General features: G+C 40.9%; 2 protein-coding genes across 6 annotated transcripts; one reads left to right on the forward strand and one right to left on the reverse strand.

Annotated features, from left to right (window-relative positions):
- The first annotated feature begins 812 nt into the window (after positions 1–812).
- Positions 813–12,348, forward strand: LOC103135345 (CAP-Gly domain-containing linker protein 1-like). 4 transcript variants are annotated; one of them, XM_007547989.2, is made up of 12 exons: positions 814–3,652; positions 4,282–4,410; positions 5,250–5,356; positions 5,500–5,620; positions 5,730–5,782; positions 5,974–5,994; positions 6,782–6,899; positions 7,459–7,606; positions 7,696–7,748; positions 9,875–9,880; positions 11,143–11,264; positions 11,350–12,348. In XM_007547989.2, the coding sequence occupies exons 1-12, from the start codon at positions 965–967 to the stop codon at positions 11,576–11,578; spliced, it is 3,795 nt and encodes a 1,264-aa protein (XP_007548051.2). In that variant the 5' UTR covers positions 814–964; the 3' UTR covers positions 11,579–12,348. The 4 variants fall into 4 exon arrangements, with proteins under 4 accessions (XP_016524935.1, XP_007548051.2, XP_007548052.2 ...); XM_007547990.2 differs by lacking the exon at positions 9,875–9,880 and having other exon boundaries at positions 817–3,652; XM_007547991.2 differs by lacking the exon at positions 5,974–5,994 and having other exon boundaries at positions 817–3,652.
- LOC103135461 (leucine-rich repeat-containing protein 43) lies at positions 12,146–22,249 on the reverse strand. 2 transcript variants are annotated; one of them, XM_016669451.1, is made up of 12 exons: positions 21,984–22,249; positions 21,675–21,887; positions 20,361–20,471; positions 19,850–19,989; positions 18,475–18,713; positions 18,226–18,389; positions 16,602–16,752; positions 15,945–16,084; positions 15,780–15,866; positions 14,037–14,222; positions 13,809–13,914; positions 12,146–13,730 (listed from the first exon to the last, which is right to left on the reverse strand). In XM_016669451.1, exons 1-12 carry the CDS (start codon positions 22,068–22,070, stop codon positions 13,570–13,572), a joined length of 1,785 nt encoding a protein of 594 aa, XP_016524937.1. In that variant the 5' UTR covers positions 22,071–22,249; the 3' UTR covers positions 12,146–13,569. The 2 variants fall into 2 exon arrangements, with proteins under 2 accessions (XP_016524937.1, XP_016524936.1); XM_016669450.1 differs by having other exon boundaries at positions 14,037–14,228.
- Between the last annotated feature and the right edge of the window lie 252 nt (positions 22,250–22,501).

Consider the following 22,501-nt stretch of genomic DNA (forward strand, 5'->3'; position numbering starts at 1 on the left):
AAAAATAAGAATAAAAAATGCCAGGCAGAGGGTGGAATGACTAAACTTTCATATTATTATTATTACACCTACACTGTGAATGTGTTCAGTGTTGCCCATCATTACCATTATCACCACTAAAACTTTCAAAGCAGCACCAGCACAGAGGCAATCCTTGTCACGTTATCTTATATCTTTTTTTTTTTTTTTTGCATTACTCTCGACTCGGTAAGCTATGACAACTACCACTCACTGCCACTTGGAGGCACCTTGTCAGTAGTGGGTTGGAACCCTTTTGACCTTCAGAACTACCATAATTCTTAATGGCACAGATTCAACGAGCTCGTAGATGTCAGTCAGTATTAACACATCAGGACCCTCCAGTGAATGACGATACTCAGGCAGACTGTGGCGACAACACAATGCCCAGTTGGTTCTGTGGGGCTAAAAGCACAAGAACAAAATCTGCCCCACACCATTACAGCACCAGCATGTTGACAAAACGCAAAATAAATCTTTACACCGAGTTTCCCCAAGTCTCTTGCATGTGAGGGAGTGGGCTTTAAAAGGATGAGTCAACTATAAGTTACAGGGGGGCTTGTTTACTTTTTGTGAAGGGATTATTTTGGGTTTTCCTTTTACCCTGATTTTTCTGTGGAAAATTTTCACTTGTGTGAAGACAAATGGTGCCGCATTTCTCTTCATGTCAGTCAAATATTTTCTCTTATGTGGGTTTGAACAAAAACACACAAAGTTTGATAATTAATAGACAAGCCTGTAATTGTGTTATTAGACATTTAAGACACAAGAATTACAGAAATTTGGCAATTTAATTTTCTTAATAGAAAAAAAAATTATGGTGTTACTCAAATGATTTTCTGTTGTAATACTGTATAAGTGCATTGTATTCATGCCGCCATTAGTGGTAACACCCTGGCAATCTACACGCCTTTTATGTTGATATTAATTACCTTTATTTGTATTGATGCCATTGTTATCGAAAAGGTTTCTTAGTCGATGTGAAAATTTTCTGCCTCCACAGTTTGTGGTTGAAAGCTTTGGTGTGACCCCCTTTCTGATTTTTATGCTTCTGAGGCTTAACCTTTCCATTTGCATATCACTTGTATCCATGACTAGATGGTTTATTTTGTATTTATTCATGCATTGCCCTGTGTGTATATCCCCCCCTCTTTTTTTTTTTCACCTTTTATTTTTCCAGCGGCTTTCTGCTGAGCTTGACTCCTACAAGCATGATGTTGACAATATGTCAAAAAAACTGGATAAGCAGAGTCTTGATCTGGAAAACATGTTTAAGCAAAGTGAAGATCATAAAGCTGAGAGAGGCAATCTGGAGAGGCGGCTTTCTGAGTTGCAAAATAAACTTTCTGTCACTGAGATTAGTTGCAAAGAGGTTTCAGTGCAGAATGAAGAGCTCCTGGCAACTAATGATAAACTCTCAAAACTTCAAGAGGAACTACAGACCAGTACTAAGCAATTAGATGAAGAGAGGACTTCACTGAAGAAGGAACTGGAGAATCTCAAACACCTGCTGCAGGAAGCAGAGGCCGAAAACAAAGAACTGCATCGTGGTAAAGGTGAATATTTGACTCAAATTAAGGAGCTTCAAAGAGAAAATGCTGAGATGAATGACTCTGTCTTGAAGCATCAGTTGGACGTCCAGCAAACCGAGTCTAAAAGGAAGCAGCTGCTTGAGGATTATCAAAATGTTTGCAAAGAGAAGAGCCGGCTGGAAGAGGACCTCAAGGAAAAGGAGTCAAAATTCACCTGTGAGAGACACGATCTGATATTGGAGCGAGATTCTGCAAAAAATGCTCGGAAGTCTCTTGACGCTAGAAATGCTGAGCTGCAGGAAAAAGTGAAGTCATTGAATTTGGAAAAAGAAGACCTTAAGATGAAGACTGTGCAGCTCCAGTCTCGGGTAGAAACCCTGACAAATGAGAAAGCCGAGTTGTCGTCTGAAGTCGGCGCTGCTGCTCTGGAGAAAAAGAACCAAGAGACGGAGAAGGAGGAGCTCCAAAACAAACTCGGCCAAACCAAGAAAGACTTGGAGAGTCAAATTCGTGAATGTGAAGAGCTGAAAGCCTCTAAAGCCAGCTTGGCCCAGATGCTTGAAGAGTTCAAGACAAACAGTCAAGTGACAGATTCTGAAAGGCTTACCCTGTTGCAGGAAAAAGAAGACCTGCTTGCATCCCAGAGGAAGGTGTCTAGTGAGAAAGACAACCTTTTCAGAGAGCTGCAAGAGCTCAAGGAGAAGCTCCATGTCCTGACGGAACAGTTGTCCCTTTCTCACGAAAAATATAACGAGGCATCATCGTCTTTTGAGCAGGAGAAACAAGCATTGCGTCTACAGAACTCTGAAATGGAGATGACACTTCACAACTTGCGTAAAGAAAAGATGAGCCTGGATTCAGCTCTTGAGCAGCAGAAGACGGATTTTGAGCGTTTGGAGGAGGAGAAGGGAGAGTTGGAAGGGAAGTATACCAAGGCCTTATCTGAGAAGGAGACTCTTTCTGTGGAGCGTGAGAAGCTCGCTGGTGACAATCGCACAACTAGGAGCCAGTTGGATGGTTATAGCAGAACCAATGCTGACCTCCTTCAACAGAAGAGTCATCTGGAAACAAAGCTTGAAGAAACTAAGTATCAAAAAGATGAGCTGGAAGCCAAGATCACCACTCTGGAACGAGAAAAGACTGACCTACAGAATGAACTGCGGAAACATTGCTCTGATGTTGAAATTCTGGAAAAGACCAAAATTGAACTTGTCGCTGATCATAATAAAGTAAAAGCGGAGTTTGAGAAGTCCAACTTGGAGCTTTCTCAACAGGTAGATAACCTTAAAAAGGACCATCATCATCTTCAGTCTCTGCAGACCGAAGCTGAGCAGAAAGTCCATTCTTTCCAGAAGGAGAACCAAGTTCTGCTGCAGGAAGTCCAGGAGTTAAAAAAACAGATGACATCTCTGTCGGAGGCGAAGGACCTGCTTGAGACGACTCTACAAGCTGAAAACTGTGAAATCACTAAAGCAAAAGCTGACAAAGATGGTTTGTCTAAGCAAATTGAAGAACTTCAGAACACTTTGTCCAAAGTAATGCAGGAAAACAAAGATATATCTTTTCACCGCAAGAATGCTGATGAACAAAATAAGTCTTTTAAGGCAGAAATGGAATCTCTAAAAGAACAATTAAAACGGCGAGAGCAAGAAAACCATCAGTTGGGCCAAGATAGGGAACAGCTGGCAACTAGGCTTGAGGAAATGGACAAACGGATGACTCTGTTGACATCGGTGAAGGAAGAGCTTTTAGCTAGCCAGTCTGAACTGAAGCGGGAAACTTCTTCTCTTTGCGCCAAGAAAGAAACCTTACTCGCCGAACAGTCGGAGCTTCTTAAAAAGGTGAGGTGTTTGGAAGCAAGCAACAAACGGCTGCAGACTGAACTCCAGGCCCAAAAAACTGAGACGATAAACTTGGAAAAACGGTACAAGAATGCTCTCGAGGAGGCGTCTGCGTCTGCCGTGGTGAAAGAAGAAATATCCTCCAGCGTTTTGCAGCTGTCGGCTCAGAAGAACGCCCTGCAGGCTAAGAGGGATGAAGCCGCCCAGCAAGTCAGGGAGCTCGAGTCGCAACTAAAAAACGCTATTTCTAAGCAGCTTGAGGTATTTCTCCTCCAGTACCAATTCTAGTGGTGCTGGGGCTTTGCCGCCTTCACATTGCATGCTTGCTAGTTTGTCTCCCTTTTAATTTCACGTCTTAACTTTCATCCTCCATTTACTAACCTCTGTTTACTACCCTTAGCTCCCAGCTTTTGCCTGTGGACTTATAACGTGAGCTACTGGTAGGCTAATTTAATTTTAGTTGGACTTTGAACGCCTTGTTGCAGCCAACCATTTGATGCAGTTTATTGGATGTGTTAATCCAAAGAGGCTGGTCTAATGCTTCCTTTGATGAGCAGGAAGCATTCGCAAATTTTTTCAGTCTCCGTTCTGAGGCCACAGGTTGCAGTAATTGTGGTGGTAATCGTCAACAAGAGCTTCGAAAAATACAACGTTCTAATACACGTTTTAAAGTGTCAGTCTGTTAATCGGTGATAAAGTGTCTCAATAGAAAAGCATGTTGTTAATTTACTACTTATTAAATTGAAATAATTGTATTGTAAAAACATGCACTTGTACGTGGTTTCCAAACCTCAGATCACACAAGAATGAGATTCTTTAGCTTTAATGTCAGTTTGCTGGTTTTATGTAAAGCTGCTCATCTCACTAAGTGTCTTTATCCCACCGCTTAGGCTTCTGGTAACGCCGCTGACGCTCTCGAGAAGCTCGTAAAGGAGAAGGAAGCTTTGCTGAAGGAAAAGAACGAAGCTCAGTCGTTGGTGGAGGAACTGCAGCGCTCCAAGGACGAAATCCAGACTCAGGTGAGAGACTGGTTGGGTCAGAAGGAACGCCAGCGATGCAGTAGTTCAGAGATGAACTTGGCTTTTTTTTTTTTTATCTGAGCTTTCAGAGGTACTTTGAAACTTTCTAAATGTTTAAGACTTGATTTTAGATTTTTGAGGTAATAAAAAAAATATTTGGATTAAAAATCCTTGTAAGTTTTTCAACTGTAGAATGTATTTTGTATTAGAATCCACATGCTGAATATGGTTAATAGTAAATGTTTGTAATCACCATTCTAAAGTAAAAGAAAATTTTAGAAATTTACTTTAATCACACTTCAGAGAGAGAACAGTTGATCTCTTTCTGGTTAAGAACTGTTAGACTTAGAGGAGCTGACTCTCATCCCAGCTGCTTGACACTCGACTGCAAACCACCCCAGTGCATGCTGAAGGTAATGGCTTGAAAAACCCAACATCATCTGCAAACAAACAATGACCCTGAGCTTTTCAACCCCGACTCTTATTTTCAAGACCAAAACTTGAGGTATTGTCCATGAACAAAACAAACCGGATCAGTGAGAGGAGGCAGTCCTGACAGAGTCCAACTCGACAAACACAGAATACCTTTGGGACACATTCCTAAGCCTTTTCCAGATCCACAAAACGCATGTAGACTGGAGAAGTGAACGACCATGGAACATGCCATGGGAGATTAAAACAAAGCTCTGAGCAGTTTGGCCCTCAGGATCATAAGGACTGAAAACCTCTGCCACATTGAGGTGGGGACTCAACAGAGACGGGCGGCATGAGGAAGAGTTCAGTGAAATGATCTTTTAGCTTTAGACTTCTGGTTATTGACGTATCTTTTCTTGTTTTAGCTGGAAACATTGAGAAAAGGGAATTTAAAGTATCAAGAAGACCTGAACACATCCAAAGAGCAGCTTTGCACAGAAACACAGAGGCTGAAGAGTCTTTGCCAGGAAGTGTGAGTACACTCATCTTGGATTGTGTGAATTTTCCAAGATGGAAGTGATTTTAAATCCATCGTACTTTACCACATTATTTATGGTTTGAACATATATTGTCAGCCCGACAGTTGGGTAATTTCATCATTTTACGTTTCATAAGTGAGGAGCTTAAAGAAGCGGCATCTGTGACGTCGCAGACTCTGCAGAGTCTTCAAGAGGAAAACAAAAGGCTGTCTCAGGAGCTGGCGAACAATCACAAAGACCAGGGAGCTCTGGGGACGGTGAGGGTCACTGGTACTGGCATCAATATCGTTGTTGTACTGCGTTTATATGTAACAGTTGAAGTCAATTCAGCGTTTTTAAACGTGTATGTTTTTTTCCCCCCCAAAGCTAACTGATGAGCACTCAAAACTCAAGAAAGAGTTGGAAGAGTTGAAACAAAGGTAAACTAAAAATGTTTTTGTCGCTCCAGCGTTGTCAGATAATCACACAATGTACATATTGTATCTTTTAAGATGTTTTTGTTTTGTTTTTTTTTGTTAAAGCTTGCATGGTTCCATGAGATTTGGCATTTAATAATATATATTGTCCTTGAATTAAATGGCTGATTTATCACACTTCTTTCCCTTCAAAGCCTGCCAAATAATGTCTTCAGGTACTTGATGCTTTCTGATATCATGACTTGTCTGCAGTCACCGCATAAGAAAAATCTGTTGACATGTTTGACCTCAGCTGCCTGGCAGACATGCTCTGTGTCTCATTCTTTGTTCTAAGATTCATTATTAAATTTAGAAATGCACAACATTTTTTCCAGATTTGTTAAATGTCTGTTTTATGCCAAAGTCCTGGCTGAGTAGTAATTGCTTTGAAATTGGAGGCTTTTTCTCTTTGCATAACATTTTTTCACGGTTCTCTCCGATCTGGGAGTGTTTGAAAAGAAACTTGGATTGGAGTGTGGGAAATTTTCAGATTGCCAGGCTTCGTTCTCATTTCCATTTGTAAATGTCCTTTTCTTCCTTGTGTTTTCTCTTCCTCCTTCATCTCCTTTTTCTGTTTGTTGTTACTCTGCTATGCGTCCTTCTTTCCTGCCTTCCTTGCCTCCTCTTCAGTCTGTCCTTCCCACAAGACAAGACACAGGGATGTCTTGCGTCCTTTCTTCCACGTTGCGTCTTTCTCCTTTCTGTCTCTCCTTTCTTCCTCAACTCCTGCCTATATTCTGTGTCTTGCCTGGTTTGCTTTCTTTTCTTCTTTGCCTCCTTGTCCGTCTTTCATGACCTACCTCTCCTCCATCCTTCTGTATTTTGTCTCGGAAGGTCTCCATTTTTAAAGCCCGTTTGCTATTGAAGTATTTGCCATGAACTCACATCAAAGGTTATCTAGAAATGAATGTTAAGCAGAGTTTTTGTTTCTCTGACATTTAGTGGATACTCTGTGTTCAACAGTGAAAACGCTCTGAGGGAGCAGCTGAGTGGAGAGAAGGCTGCCCTCCAGCAGTCCATTCATAAAAACGGTGCCTTAGTTGCAGAAAAGGACCAGCAGGTGGAGAAACTGAAGCGTGAGGTAAGGAAGAAATCTGACATTTTACTTTATCTCACATCATTAGCATTTTTGACATTTATCAAGACCTGCTTTTTCAATCTGTTGAATCCTAAATGAAGCTTTTAGCGTCATTTCCTTTCTACAGCAAAAACCAGACCCACCAGTCCTTCAAGAGACACTTCTGACAGGATATCACTTCTGGGTCAAATAATGACCTGCTTTCATTTTTATGTGTTTACAATCCTCCTCCTCATGACTTTGAAGATGACTATCTGGAAACCTCTGTCAGTGCTGACACGTTTTATCGTCTTCGCAGAATCAGATTTACATCTGTAATGTTTCTTTTCTCTAAAAGCTCGTTTAAACTTTCGCTTGGAGATTGACATCTCATATATGAACTCCATAAATGATGGCATTATTGAATCATTGGCATTATTATTCATTGTTTTTTTTTTGTTTTTTGTTTTTTTGCAGCTCCTTCTCATCTGAAAGTGAAATTTGGTGGATGAATTGATAAATGGTAACATTTGTCCAGTGTGTGTTAAATTATATTGAAACGATTATCTTGTTTTCTTTACAGTTGGTTGCAGTGCGGGAAGAAAGTGCCTCTATTAAGACGCTCCAGAATACAATTGAGACTTTGGAGCGGGATAAAGCTAATCTACAGGATCACGTAAAGAGACTGGAGAAGGACCTCGCTGCCAGGCCTGATCTCAACCTGACCTCGGGTACGGCGGCATTTCAAACAACCGAAGCGAACACGGCTTCCAGCTCAGTGATTAGAAAAGACGTGGCTCTGACTTCCTTCTGTTTTCAGGAGATGCGGTTTTGGACCAACTGAGAGAAGATAAGGAGACTGCAGAGAGTCAGGTCTGGCAGTCTCACTAATCCTGAATAAAAGAACATTCCTCCTGTTTTTTTTCCCCTGAGTTTTCTTATAGTAACCACATTCCAATTAACATAAGACTTGAGTACGGGGCATCAGTGTGTACTAACTTCTTAAATACTAATTCATACTGCTTCAGTCTTCGTAGCTTGGTGAGAACTGGTACTGCAATAAAATGTTTTAAGTTACAGAAGGGCATGTCTGTCAAAAAACGTTCAAGCATATTCTAAATTGAAGACGGTCATTACACACACATGGATATATTTGAAGCCTTGAAATTTTCCAGTCTATAATTTGGATTAGGAGTGTCGCATCAGAGTCCTGCAGGTTTTGCATGCGTCCCTAAGCGCAGCTGATTAAAATGACTGAATTACGTCTTCAGCAAGTCCACTCTGTTCAACCAGGGAAGGACTTGAAACAAGCAGGATAATGTCTGACTTAAAGAAAACCAAAATTTCACTTTCTGTCGTGTGGCATAGACACTCAATACTTGTTCGGCTCTCCTTTTGCATGAGTTACTGCATCAACACGGCATGAATGTGAGCTGCCTTGTAGCTCTGCTTGGGTGGCCTCAGGTTGCTTCAGTAGTGGCCTTTAGTTTCTCTGGTCCGTCTCATCTTCCTCTTCACCACGTCCCGTAAATGTTCTGTGTGGGGTTCAAGTCAGAAGTGTTTCCAGGCCAGTCCAGCACAGCAACATCATCACAAAGAGCTTTATTGGCCAAGATTGTGCACAAACAAGTAAGAAGAAAAAAACAAAAACAAAGTACAATCCTGGGACCATCTTTGATCTTGTATCTGTGGTGATTGGACCGGCTTTTTGTACCTTTAGCTGTGTGGGATTCTGCCAAGTCCTGTTGGAAAATGAAATCAGCATCTCTATATAGTTTCTTAGTTAAAGGAAGTATGAAGTGCTGTAGAATCCCCCCCCCCCGGGTAAAGAGAGGGCTGTGCTGACTGTGATCCTGATGAAACACAGTGGACCAGCACCAGTAGACGACCTAACAACCCATCACTGGCTGTAGAAACGTCGCACTGGACTCGAAGCAGTTGTATCATCATCTGTAGAGAAGCCGTTGCACCTAATCTAGAGCGTTAACTCCTTAGCCCAGGTAAGATCCTCCTGACGTTGTCTCTGGTAAAGGAGAGTCTTGCCACTTAAAGTAGTCCATCTCCTGCACACTGGGTACTTCTGCTTACACTGGCCCTTTGAGTTCGGACTCTAGTCACAGCCTAGTTTCCTCCAAATCCCTGATTGAGGTTTTGCTTCCCCATCCTCTGAAGCGGGAGTCTCCAGCTCCAAGCCTCGAGGTCCAATATCATCCAACCTCTAGATGTGTAAAAGTTGTAGGACAGCGGCGCTCGAGGCCTGGAGTTGAAGACCTCTACTCTAGTAGAACCAGTAGTCCATGTTACTTGTGAACCTTTTACAACCAAACTTTGTCTTCCCACTTAACTTTCATCATTTATGATGCGTGAGGAAAACCTTTTTCAGCAACAATCTTCAGTAGTTTACCCTCCGTGTGGGTGTGATTAGTCGATGACTGTCGGCTGAACAAACAAGTTAGCCATTTTGTGTGGAACATAACATTTCTCCATTAATTATGTCTTTATTAATTATTATTGTAATTAGTGATGTTTGGAAATATTGTAAAATACAGAGAAACTGACTTTTGGGTTTTCATTCGCTGTAAGCCAGAATCTTCAAAATTCACAGAAATAAATACGTGAACTTTAGCATTGTGGGTAACGAATCGGTTCAAGTTTTGAATTGAATTCCTGAAGTAATAAATTCACTTTTCAGCATTCTAATTTATTTAGACAGAGGTGTAGATCTTTCTGACGTGATCATCTAAGTTTCCACAGATTAATTCTGCATAAACGTCCCGTAGCCTCACTTCATCAGCATGTCAGCTTCCCCTCCCCTCGTCCGTTTATGGTCCTAAGTCACCCTGAACTATCTGTGTCTGCGATGATGTAAGTGTGATGTCTGTCAGAGTGTGGGGCCGCTGCCGATTTTGATTACCTTTTTTTTCTTTTCTTATCTTTTTCTCTTTAAATCTGCCTCTTCTGTGCTTTTTCTGATGTTGGCATTGCTACACCTCCATCAGGAAGCGGTTTGTTCAAGTTTCTCATCATCTCCATCTGTGCATGCTTCTCACTGTGGCTTCCATTCACTTAAACCCCAATTTAGTTGTGTCGTGTCACCTAAAGATCGATCACGCTTGTTTCATCAGTACTTAATCAGGCCCTAATTACATCCCAAGTAAAAACATCTGAAAGGGTACCGTAGATATCAGATTGGTTTCTCGTTGAAACACTCAGACTGGGAGATTTTTCTTACACTCCCAGTGACTCAGTACAAACGTTGATTTATCTTGAGCTGACAACTCAAAGCAGAAAATCACCACCTTGATCATTAGAGGGGATGTGGTGACACACGGCTAATATTCAAGATATCTATGCAATCCTGGATGAATGTGGGTGGGTTTTTTTTTATGCTTGGTAAAATTGACAAGATGCTACGAGAAAGTTCAGCTTCATTGTGAAACGGTGAAAAGCAGTTACTGTGGGAAGCTTGGTTTTGTGTAAAACAAAAAAAACAAAACAAAAAAAAACTAGTCGATTCAGAACCTAAATGCTCCCATTTACTTTTAAAGTTAAGTTTATTTCTACAGCACATTTCAGGAACAAGGCAGTTCAAAGTTTTCTTTTTACGCCATAAAAACTCGATAGTCGCCATGAAGCAAGCAATGAACTTTACATTTTGACAACTTCCATAATTAAGCAAATATAACGATCAGTGTTCCAGTTAACGCCACATCCGTGATGCATCCTTAAATGAAAAATGAATGAAGTAGAAAGAAAAGAGTTAATATAAACGGAGTCTGTTTTAAGTTTGTTCACGTTTAAGTCTGGGCGTATAAACTGAGGCAGCGGTACAATCTATGGCACGTGGCCCAAAATTAAAGTTTGACATCCCTGATCTACACGTTAAAATAACAGCACATATAGTTGGTGGCAGGAATAGAAATATGAAAATATAACTTTAAAATGACTTCAAATTATAATAAATCATTGTTCACATTCAAACATACTTTCAGATATACATCTTTTTATTCACCGTCTCTTTATTAAATGTAGTCAAAGTTTTGTCTAAAAACAGATTAAGTCTCATCAGAGCTCACGTTGCTTCAGCTGTTAAGTCTTTCTCATGTGTTACTTTGAGTTTCAAATGTAAATAATAATGTTCTTAAAATGGATTTAAAACACGTTAAATTCATGTTGCTGAAGCCTACAGAAACCCTGGTAAGAAGACTTGTTCTGGTTTTGTTTTACACGAGGCAGAAATGATGCTCCGGGTTTCTTTTCCCTGCAGGTTGAGTTCTTGAATTCAGTTATTGTCGACCTCCAGAGGAAGAATGAAGAGCTCAAAGACAAACTGGAGAAAATGGCAGCCGCTGCCCTCAATGGGAATAGTCCAAGCGAATTGGATAATGAGTAAGTCCTAGTCAAAGCAGACTACCCGTATTTACTTTTGCCTTTGACTGAAGCTCAAGAGAGGTGCCTTTATTTCCTCCTGCAGTTACGATAAGCAGCCAGAAAAGAAGAAACCTCCTCCGAGGAAGTTCTGCGACATTTGCGACTGCTTTGATCTCCACGAGACGGAAGACTGCCCCCTACAGGAGCAGATGCCCGACTCCCCTCCTCACACCACCTACCACGGCAGTAAGGGTGAAGAGCGGCCATACTGCGAGACCTGCGAGGTCTTCGGCCACTGGACCGCGTCCTGCACCGACGACCAGACCTTCTAAAGCCTTCCTAAAACCGCCGTTCGCACAATCAATACATTTGCACATCTTTGGTCGCGCCGTTCTTTTCCGGGTCTCAGCTTGTGTGTATCTCTCATGCTTGTTTTTGCCAAGCATATTTGCTGTCCACACTTGCCTTGTAGAAGAACGGTTCCCGGCATGTTTCCCAAAAGTTAAGGCATCCCAGAAGTTACAGAAAGTGGCAGCCGTTCGTAAGTGGGAACGACACTGGATGTTTAGCATCCTGGTTCTGAAAGGGTGATGGGGAGCGCGGTGAGCCTTCAGTTTAGCTAATTTATCAGTATCCGACCGCTGTTTGCACAGATTGTCAGGGGCTACAGAGATAATATAGTATATTAAACTGTGTATTTGAAACTGTAAAATACTTGATTGAAAACAGTTTTGAGCAACAACAAAAAAAAAAAAATCGAAGAGTTATAGTTTATTTTTTTATGCCTGGAAAGTGTGTACTCTTTAAAAGGTTTAATAATGTAACTGTATGACGGGGACAGTCTGGAGCGGTGAAACCCGGAGCTCTTTGGCTCCAATCGGTTTAACTTTCTATGGTCCTTTTGAAATGGATGCTGGGAAATTTATTAAGATTCTCACCTACTGTAAACCTTTGATTCCTGTTATTATGGCCTTTTCAGGAAGTTTCTAATTAATGAAGCTGATTTCCTTTTGCATCAATGAATACTTTGACATGTTTTGATAAGTTTTAAATATCTATGAAAATAAAATTTATGGATGAATAAAGTGTCTGCATGCAGTCATGAACAGTAATCATAATTTATGTTAATTTCTACTAGACATCTGTAGATTTGTGGTACATTGAAGCCAAAACCATCAAGGTACACGCTTCAAAGCCTTACCAAATATGTTTGGTCTGGTTTCTAGTGCAAATATCTTGGTACACTCGAAATGGGACAAAACTAACTTACAAATAGCTTTTCAGCAAGAAAAATGAGATTAACTCAACAATTCCTTAATGCTGATGAAAAGGTGCTAACTATCTGCCAGTGTGTTAGTCATTTTTCATCAATATTAAGAAATTATTGACTTAAATGCTTATTTTGTGCTGGAAAGTTACGTATTAGTCGGTACACCTGAAATAAGACAGAACCAAGATATTTATATTAAAAACTAGACCAAAAATACTTGGTAAGGTTATGTGTTTTTCTTTCTTTTCTTGTTTTTCCTTTTTTGGCAGTGCAGAGCCTTGTAAATGTTTTCAGACGGGTTCGGCGATGAGGTGCAAGGAAGTGTTTTTAAAAATTCACAAATTAAAGTGTGCCTCAAGTTTCAGCCTTCTTACTTCTGATGCCCCTCAATAAAATTCAGTGGAACCAGTAATTTCCAGAAAAGTTCTTCTGTGTGTAATTTAATCCGTCAGTCCAGCGTTTCTGTTTGTGAACATTGGAGACGGCAGATGAGTTGGGTCATAAAAGATTGTTAAAGTCTGGATATTTCAGATCGTTAAAGAATAAATTATGGCTCGGATGCAAACGACATTCATCTAAACTGATGATGATGTGGAAACGGTGAACTTGTGAAAAAATATGAGCCTGTCAAAGGATTAGAGAAACAAAAGTCTACTCTGCACATCACCATGGTGATGCACGGTGAAGGCAGCATCATGCTGTCTGGATGCTTTTCTTCTGCAGGGACTTGGAAGCTGCAGAGTTGGTGACAGGAAGGTGGATGCAATCATTAGAAAATTATACGAGCTGTAAAACAAAGAGACGAAAGTGAAGGTTTTACCCTCCAGCAGGTTGGTCTCACTGCTGAAGTTTACAAGAAAGTCTGGCTTCTTCCTGCAGGGAAATGGATGTAGATGTTTGGGGGTTTTTTTACACCATACTGAGAAAATACTGCTGTGTAAATTTGGTCAGCTGTGCATTTAATTTCATGCCGCTAAAATAAAGTTCTCATGGCTTGAAGAACACATTCATGTTTTTTCATGAATGCTTTCGTGTCGACTTCGGCTCTGCGATTCAGCCGTTTTCTACAGGCGTTACGGAATGAAAAGCGTCTGACACCGACTTCCACTTCTCCAGCTCCACACTCAGCTCCACAGTCACCGGTACCGGCGGGACCGGGACGGGCGGGACCGTGTGCTCATCCATGTCGCGTTTCTTTGCGTCTTTCCCCTTTCCTGGGGTGCAGAAAGAGAGCAGGTGGCGTCCTGAGCAAACGTCCTACGTGACGCAGAGTAACTTTTACTCATATTTACCTTTTGGACTTTTCTGAGGTTCGGTGTGTTTTTTTTGTTTCTCCTTTGCTTCCTTGCAGTCCTTTGTCTTGTCCTTCTTGTCTCCTTTCGGTTTCTTTTCAGTTTCCTTAAGATGAGTGAAAACAACCTGCATGTAAACCAGGTTCTCCATCTTAGCTGATAATTCATTCATGTTGTTTCTGTTCAGCCTCAGTGACGGGTTTAATGGACAGTGCAACGTAAACTTGCCTCCTCCTGTTTTGGTGGAGGCTCCACGTGCAGCGGACCAAAGTCGCAGACAGAACTGACCCTTTGACCCCCCTGGACCAGGCTTTGCATGGGGATGTGAACCGAGTTGAGTAGTTTTCGGATAGGTGGGTCGTGGACAAGCTCCGGAGGACCTTTTTTCTTTTTGTTTTTAGCTTTGGGAGGCGTTTTAACCTGAAAAAGAGAACAAAAACTTGATGCCATGTGAATGTTTTTCTATTTTAACACCATCTAACAGCACTTTTGCTTTGTTAGAAACTACATTTCATGTATAAAGTCGAACTTATTACAGTTGTTTTTAATAAAACAGGTTAATTATACTGACCAAAAGCAACACAGAACACTAAGAAAAATATCTCAACTCTCGAAACTGCAAGAATAAAACATCGGTTTTATCAACTAAACATTCTTAAAAGTTGCAACAAGATACATATTTACTGCGTCACAATGTATCAAAGGGTTGATATAAACTTCCATAGTTTCTCTGAATTCTTCTGTCTAGACAACGGCGATTCTGATTCACAAAGCAACTCTTTTTATAAACAGGAGTTCACTGGTCTGCAAAAATGTGAACAGATAGTTAGTCATATCCTGAATGATGTGTTAATAGCTTCACAAAATAAATTATGCAACTACAGTAAAAGTGCTGCTAGATGAAATAAAGCCCAAAAATCAGCCTTTAATTACCACCGTTTATATGGCTGCTAAATAATTTTTTTGTTTGTTTTACTTTCTTCAACTTTGGACTTTTAGCTTCATCTTCTTAGCTTTTACCAGCTTTACCATTAGCCTCACCAAACCTTTCTTCGCTCTGCCCACAGATTTGCTGTGGCACTGAGAGTTTGTGATCTGATGTCTTCAGGTGTTGCTTCAGAACGCGACACGGTTACACCTGCATGTCATTGGTACAGGTGAAAGTGACGCATTTATTTATTTGGAAATTGTACCCCGGGTCAAACCAGATGTGTGAAGGTGAACAAGTCTCATCATGGAACAGGATCTTGGCTAATTTCTTCATCCCCCCCTCCCCACGTTGTCACAACACAAGGAAGTAGGGATTTTAAGGTGCACCTAAAACACCTCCATAGGTGTGCCTCTCAAATGTTGTGAAGCCTACAAAGATGATGACATCATTTTCTGGGTAAAGGCTGAGTAATCTCAGGAAAAGCATAATGATGAATTCGGAGAAAGTAAATAAATCTCTGACGATAAATCACCTATTTGCTGTAGTAGCTTGGCTTCGCTATCAGTGAGCTCCAAACACATGGAAATAAACTGAAGAATTAACTCTTACGCATATATAAACTTTGATTTGTGTTTTCTAACCAAACTAGTGGTCTGAATTCAGGTCTGTTTCAATGCAACATCATCTTTTTACAAAAACCAAATTCCTATTTGGAGTTTCAATTAGCCAACTCATCTGACTTTAATGGTTTTAATTTGTTTCCGGTTAAATAATTAACCAGAAATGATTCTGATTTTTTTTTTTTTCAACCAGAATTGCCTCCACAGTGCACTGTGAGTGAACCTAACCTGCAATATTCACTCTCTTCTTATTCTTTTATGTTTCTGTTGCAATCGTTTTGTCCTGTGATCGTTCAAAGTGGGTTTTTTGTCCGCTTTGTTGTCTAACGGTTGCAACATTTTGATCAACTAAATGGATCAATGAATCCTAGCCAGTTGTTCACAGTGTGTGGTTTCATGGTGATGAAATAATAAACTCACTTTCTCTTTGCTCTTGCCTTTCTTGTCTTTAGTCGGGCTGGGTTTGACGTGCTGGGCTTCTTCGGAGGGCGCGGGCCACGACAGAATCTAGAATATCAGATGCTTAAAATAAGCTGGGAGACATTTTCCTGCCTAAAATTGCCCAGCGGATATTGTTTCCCACACCTTTTCCTCCATTAGGTTGAGATGGAGTCCGTGAGTAAAGAATTTCTTCAGGTCTCCCAGGCAGCTGATCCTGTACGCCAGCGTGTAATTCAAGTCCGCGCACTCGGACCACGGCAGTTTTGGTGTTGCGTACAGAGACACTTCAAATAAAAGGAGAGTTGAAGAGAGAAAAATATTTTTTTGTCACAATTTCAACAGATCAGAGAAAGCTGAACTGAGGACAAATAAAGGACCGTCTCTGATGTCTGTCCTCTGAGTAAATCAGACTTACAAAGCAAAAGCCCATCTCTGTTTTGCAGCACGTATCGCTAACACATTGGGCTTTTAACCCTTATAATCTCTCACTGACTAATACGACTTTTTGTATGTGTTTTTAAAGCCACCTCTTCAGCCAGCATGCCTAGGTGGGCCCCATGTGGGGGAAAGGAGAGCTGATATATGGGTCCCGTATGGGTTTGTCCACGGGCCACCACCATATAGGGCCCATGTAGGCTGTGGCCCTACATGGGCAAAACCATGTGGGGCCATCATGGAACCTGCGGACAAACCCATATGGGACCCATATAGCAGCCCTCCTTTCCCCCACATGGGGCCCACCTAGGCATGCTGGCAGAAGACCTAAAATGTGTAAAACTAAAAAGACGACGGCGTTCTCACGTTGTTCAGTTTCATACGCATCGACTGCGGGGACGTCGGCAGTGTCCAGGGCGGACACGTTTTTCCCAGTGTTTCTATCTGATCCTGGGTCTGGACGGACAGAGTTGTCCTCTGTCACGCGAGACGACGTGTCCAGGTTGCCGTCTTCTCCCTGCAGGCGAGACGAGACGAGAACGGGAAAGGCCGTGAAGCGTAACTGTGGATCGCATCTCCTCAAATAGGAAAACTGTGTACAGCTTTAGGAAAAAGAATGAAGTATTTTGACTTTCATGCACTTTCCTTTCATGTCGTAGTTTTACTTGGTAACTGTTTCTCTTTTTGAGTCAGAGATCATCTGATACAAAGTTTTTAAAACCATGACAGATGTTGGAAAATATTGTAATAGTATCTGAAACTGTAACAAGGGAGAATCATTTTATGCTTTGAATTTTTACTCATATATGAAGTTTGGCAGTTACAACTTACGGTAAGTTGTGTTTTCTCAAGGGGAAAGTCCAGTTCTGGTCAGATGTTTAATTACAGTCATCATTGGTGTGAATGTCGAAAACACTTTTGACTTTTGGTGTGGAGTTAAAAGTACAACTTTAGTGATTTAAAAAAAAAAAAAAAAAAGAGTTTTGTTAAGATTTTATGGTGTGTTTTTCTAATAATAAGTGATTCACCGTGACTAAAACGGAATGAGTGAAAATACCCCGATTAAAGTTTGGATAAAAGTTTGTCACTAAGTGACAAATTGACTGCATGCTTTTATCTGACACAACTCTGCCGGCTGTGGAACAGAAAAGGCTCAACATCAAGATAAAATTGTTGTTTTATGATAAGAAGTGGCAAAGCAACTTTGTAAATTGTCCATGAAGTGAGTTATCACTGCTCAGCAAACAGGCTACATCACTGTTTTTAGATCATTTCCTATAACTCCTTGCTTTGCTTTGACTTTTGACACCAGATGAGATGTTGACTTGAGTTTTTTACTGCCTGACCAGTTATGCAATTTAAAAGTGTTTTATATTCTGGTATTTTATGTTTTTGTGTCTTTGTAATTGCAATTTTTATGTTTTTATGTACTTTTTACAGCAACTTTGATCCTTGCGGTAACATAACGTGCTTTTCAAATGAAGCTGTATTGGACTAAAATCTTTAAAATGTAGCCAAATAAGAAAAAGAATCAAGAATAAACAATAAGAAAATTTTTTTTTGTTTGTTTCTCTTTTTCTGGGAGAAATATGATAAAGGACTGTGTGAGGAAAATATCATTTTAAAGTTTTTTACATTTTTATTTGACCTATATTTATATGGATTGTCTAAATGAAACCCAAAATCTTGTTTGCAAGAGAGACCTGCTTTGATAAAACAAAGAAAATTACAAACAGCAGCAACATAAGTAAGAAATTTGACTCAATTGAATAAGCTAATGCTCTAATAATTACAGGCTCCATAAAACCATAAATGTCGAGTTTTGAGGCCCAACAAATATTAAGATATCTGAGTTATTATTCTGATCAGATGAAATCCTTAAATCAGAAATAAAAACAAGATGCCAATGAAATTACGTTTTCTACTCATGTTTAGAACCGCGTTAAATCAAAGGTGTGTGTGACACTGAGGAGTAGGAAGGATAAATCACCTGATGATCAGGCGTATGACGACTAAAGAACTGATATGAGACGAAGTATTTGTAGGTGACGACTGGAAACTCAACAGCCTTCTTATCCACATACATCAGCGGGTCTGGTATTCCCCTCAGCCTGGTCAGACTCAGTGTGACTGATGCCACGTCCTCCACCAGATCTGTGACAGCAAAGGAGACTTTGATCTCTCAACAGGTTTGCACTTCCGATGCGCCAAACGAGGCGTCCTCATTTCATGCGCTCACCATTTATCCTGGCCAAGCCGAAGAAGTTGTACCTTTCCTCTGTGGTGAGCCACGAGGAGTCCAAGCAGCTGAGCTGCGGGAGGCTGTCCACAGTGAAACCTGGATACGACGGCGTCATGGTGAAGGGGTTGCCCTTAAGCGTCAGGGTCTTGAGGCATGGGAGAGTTTCTAAAGTGGCTACCAGAAGTCGCTGCTCTTGGAAGTTACAGTTGCTGAGGTCCAAACACGCCAAACGGGGCCTGCGGGCAGAAAGAGTCAGGAAGGTTTCCCCAAAGCAGCAGCAGCAGCGGGATTCAACTGCTGTTCAACCTGCTGCCATTCTGCTTAACCAGCTGATTAAAGCTGCAGTATGTAATGGTTATTAAAATATATATATATGTTTTTTACATATTTGTTAAAACTATCAATATGTTGTGGAACTATAATATGGGACAGATAATCTGTGAAAAATATTGAGCTCCTCTGCCTTCTCCCTGCTTTCATGTGAACGAATACACTGCCCTGCCAGACACAACCAATCAGAGGCAGAAGGAGGGCTGTCAATCACTCTCGTGTATGCGCTGTTTAGGCTACAGTCGCGAATGCATGGCCACCAGTCGTGACGGAGAATTATAAATCCAAAAAAAAACTCACGCAGGAATAAGATCAATCAATCCCGAATGCTTTCATGACAACACCTGGGTTTTTACCAGAAACCAGATGATGAAAACTGAGCTGAAGAAGGCGAAAGTCAAAAGGTGTGTTAACTGTACTGGCCTTCAGGATCTCTGCCATGTTAACAAAAGCATGTTAACATTTTTAAGAAAAGGGCAAACTAAAAGAGCACCTCGGTTTTCACATATGAACACTAAAAAAGCGCTTCTCCTAAACAAATAATGGTTAAAAAAAAAAAAAACTTTGATGGATTTTCTCTGTCCAATCTGAATGAGGTTAAGGAAATTCGCACAAAACAAAAACAGAAATATGTGTAAAAACAAGCTTTAGAACGTTTGCTTGCTGCTTAATCATTAAATTATATGAGCTACACAAACAATAAATCTGCTGTGTCTCGCTGACTTTTACTCACTGAATAATCAGTGATTTCATACAAACATGAACTCTCTTGCTGAAAGCAAATCAAAGAGTCGCTAGGGTTTCCGTCTCTGGAGCTTCAGTGGGAGTTCCCTCTGAAATCTGCTGTCGAATCAGAAAAACCTACGGTGCAGTGAAACAAGCTGGCATTAAAGGCTTTACATCCTTACCTCATGAGCAATCAAAAAGCCCACAGTTGTAACTGAGCTTTCTTTTGACCTGGTTTTTTTTGTGTTGCCTCTTTAAAAACCCAACAACTTCCTGCATGTGCTTCGTCTATGTGTGTCTGTGTACATGTATTAACCAGTGTCTTCCTGTAAGATCGCAGACGTCTTGATGGGAACCCAGGCTGTTTGATCCGAGGCCCAGGTACTGCAGCTGAGGAGGCGGGCAGCTTGCGAGGCCGCTCAGCGAAGACAACCGATTTGCACGCAGCTCCAAAATCTGTAGGAAAAAAAAAACAAACTTTCAATCAGATAGTCATCTCAGTGTGTTGCAACATCTGCCTTTACGCTCTCATCTGCCTTTATGCGCCCATCTAAGGGCAACAAGGCCATTAGATGAGCGCAAAGGTTTTTGTCCCTCAGTTTGAAGGGCCGATAACCTTCAGACGTCGCACGTAACACCGCATGACGTCTGATGGCATCAGGAGAATCCATTGTGATGTAAGGTGATGAAGGAGGAAAATTTATTGTTTCCTGCTCTGCGTGATTAACCGTGACTCGACTTTTCCTAATATGTGCAAACTACTGAAACATCATTTTATCTGATAAACGCAGCGCGCCAATGCGCTCTGATGCAACACTTCAACGTGCCTTCAACGTGTCGGGAAGATGCTTCGCAGGGATTTCTGAGATCAAGTTGCCGCTCAGGACCAGTTCCTCCAGCTTTGAGAACTTCAACAAGCGTTCGTCAATAAATGAGACCTGAGAGAAACAGAAAAAGTGGCAAAGTTTATTTGTTAGTTAGTCCCTCTCCGCCTGATGAACTCATAAACCAACGTCTGCTTGGGACCCAACATTTACTGTTGCATGCACGTTTCATTTTTTGGTAATCCCATACCATATCAGCAAATTCATGCATAGTGTTAATGTTGGTCGAGTTACAGAGATGTTTTTACTGCATCTTATTCTAACAACACTTAAGTATTTATCTAGGTTTTTGTAGTAGATGTGCCTCTGATACAGCTGGAGCTGCACAGTGTAGCTGTTGTTAGGACTGCATGGATGCATTGACTTCTCTTTTGAGTATTCTGGTGCTTCTTCCCATAATCCCAAACATGCATTTAAGATTATGTGGTCACTGCAGATTGTCCTTTGGGAATGAGTATGGATGGATGGATGGATGAAAATTTTATAAACAGTGTGTAAACAAAGGTTTATCATTCATGTGGACAATAAATAATTACAAATTAAACAAAAAACTGTCCAGAAATGATTCACATTTAAGAACATAATCTCTCTGCTGATGTCCATGCACTCTTTGGTCACTTTATTAGGTACGCCTGTTCAGTTGTTGGTCAAAACAAATCGATGGCTTCTTCACATGGTAAAGAAAATTCAAACTAAGCATCGTAAAGGAGAGGAAGAGACTCATTTTAAGTGAATCTGAATGTGGTGACAGATCGGTTGGCCAATTTCAGAAACTGCTGATAAAGTGCTTAAAAGGTGCGCGTACTGTTATAAATGATTAGCAGGGCATCCGTTTGAGCTAAAACACAGTTCGGTTATTCAGCAGAAAAATCTCCCAAACTACAACAAGTCTACCTCTGATCAGCTGAAAACAAAAATTGGAGTGGACTAGTCAAAGTCTGGACATAAATCTAGCTAAGACACCGTGGCATGACCTAAAACAACCTAAATCATGGTTGAATTAAAACAATCGTGCAAATAAGATTGGTTTAAAATTTCCCCACAGTGATGTTCCAGACTCACTGACGGCAAAACCAGTTCTTTATTTGAAAACTGCCAATGTTTATCTACTCAGGTTGTCCTTATCTTACAATAACGTTTGTTTGATGATTAAAAACATTTAACTTTATTTTTTTTCCTTCAGTCATCTAAATGTTCATCCTGCACTAATGAACAGGCCAGGGTAAAATATGTCTGTGCATCTCTTGAAACGCGTACATTTTTGCCAGTGATTCGTATCGTCGTGAAGTAATTCAGGATGAAGTCCTTGCTGAAGCGCTTCGGTTCTCTCACAGCCAGCTCCCTCAGATCTGAAGCTTGGGGGCTCCAGGTGTCGTTGTACATCCATGGAGAGCGAGGGTACCTCAGCAGGTCCAGCAGGACATCTGGTGACTCTGTTCTCGCTTCATCGGGACCATTTTTGGTCTGTCTCTAAGATCAAAATCACACACACAAAAAAACCCCCCAAAACATTAGAGTGGTGTACACCTTGAAGTAAGGATATTGAGCTGGACAGTGAAAACTCACCCAGGGTCCGATTCCGCAGGGGAAGTCAGTCAGACAGAGACGTCTAATCTTTTTATCTATCGCAACGGAGAGAGTTGTTGAGCTCATGAGGGTCACCTGAATCTGCTGTCTGCTAATGATGCCGCCATTTAATTAGCTTCGCTGCGGTGTGTTGTTTGTTTACAATCCTTCGCCTGTATCCAGGCAACAGGCGGCGCTCTGGCCACCCGCGCTAAAGCAGTTTGGAGCGGAAAGAGGGCTCTCTAAGAAAAACCTACACATACGAAGACATGTTGTCTTCTCTGTTTTAGAAAAAAAAACCGCTCTGAAAGAACCCGGATCAGGCTGCAAAACTGTAAATGATTTATAGAACCTCATGTAGACATTTATGCTAACATGGTCCATGAGGTTCATCATCAACACATATTTACAGTGTAGCCTCTGACAGATAACCTGCTAATAAAATACTTACTGATGATTAAAATAAAAATAAAGCTAGAAAAAGAAAAGAAAAAAAAAAGTTTGCAGTTATTTTATAA

This window comes from Poecilia formosa, unplaced genomic scaffold (assembly GCF_000485575.1).
Source record: "Poecilia formosa unplaced genomic scaffold, Poecilia_formosa-5.1.2 Scaffold25, whole genome shotgun sequence".
In the NCBI taxonomy this organism is placed as follows: domain Eukaryota; kingdom Metazoa; phylum Chordata; class Actinopteri; order Cyprinodontiformes; family Poeciliidae; genus Poecilia; species Poecilia formosa.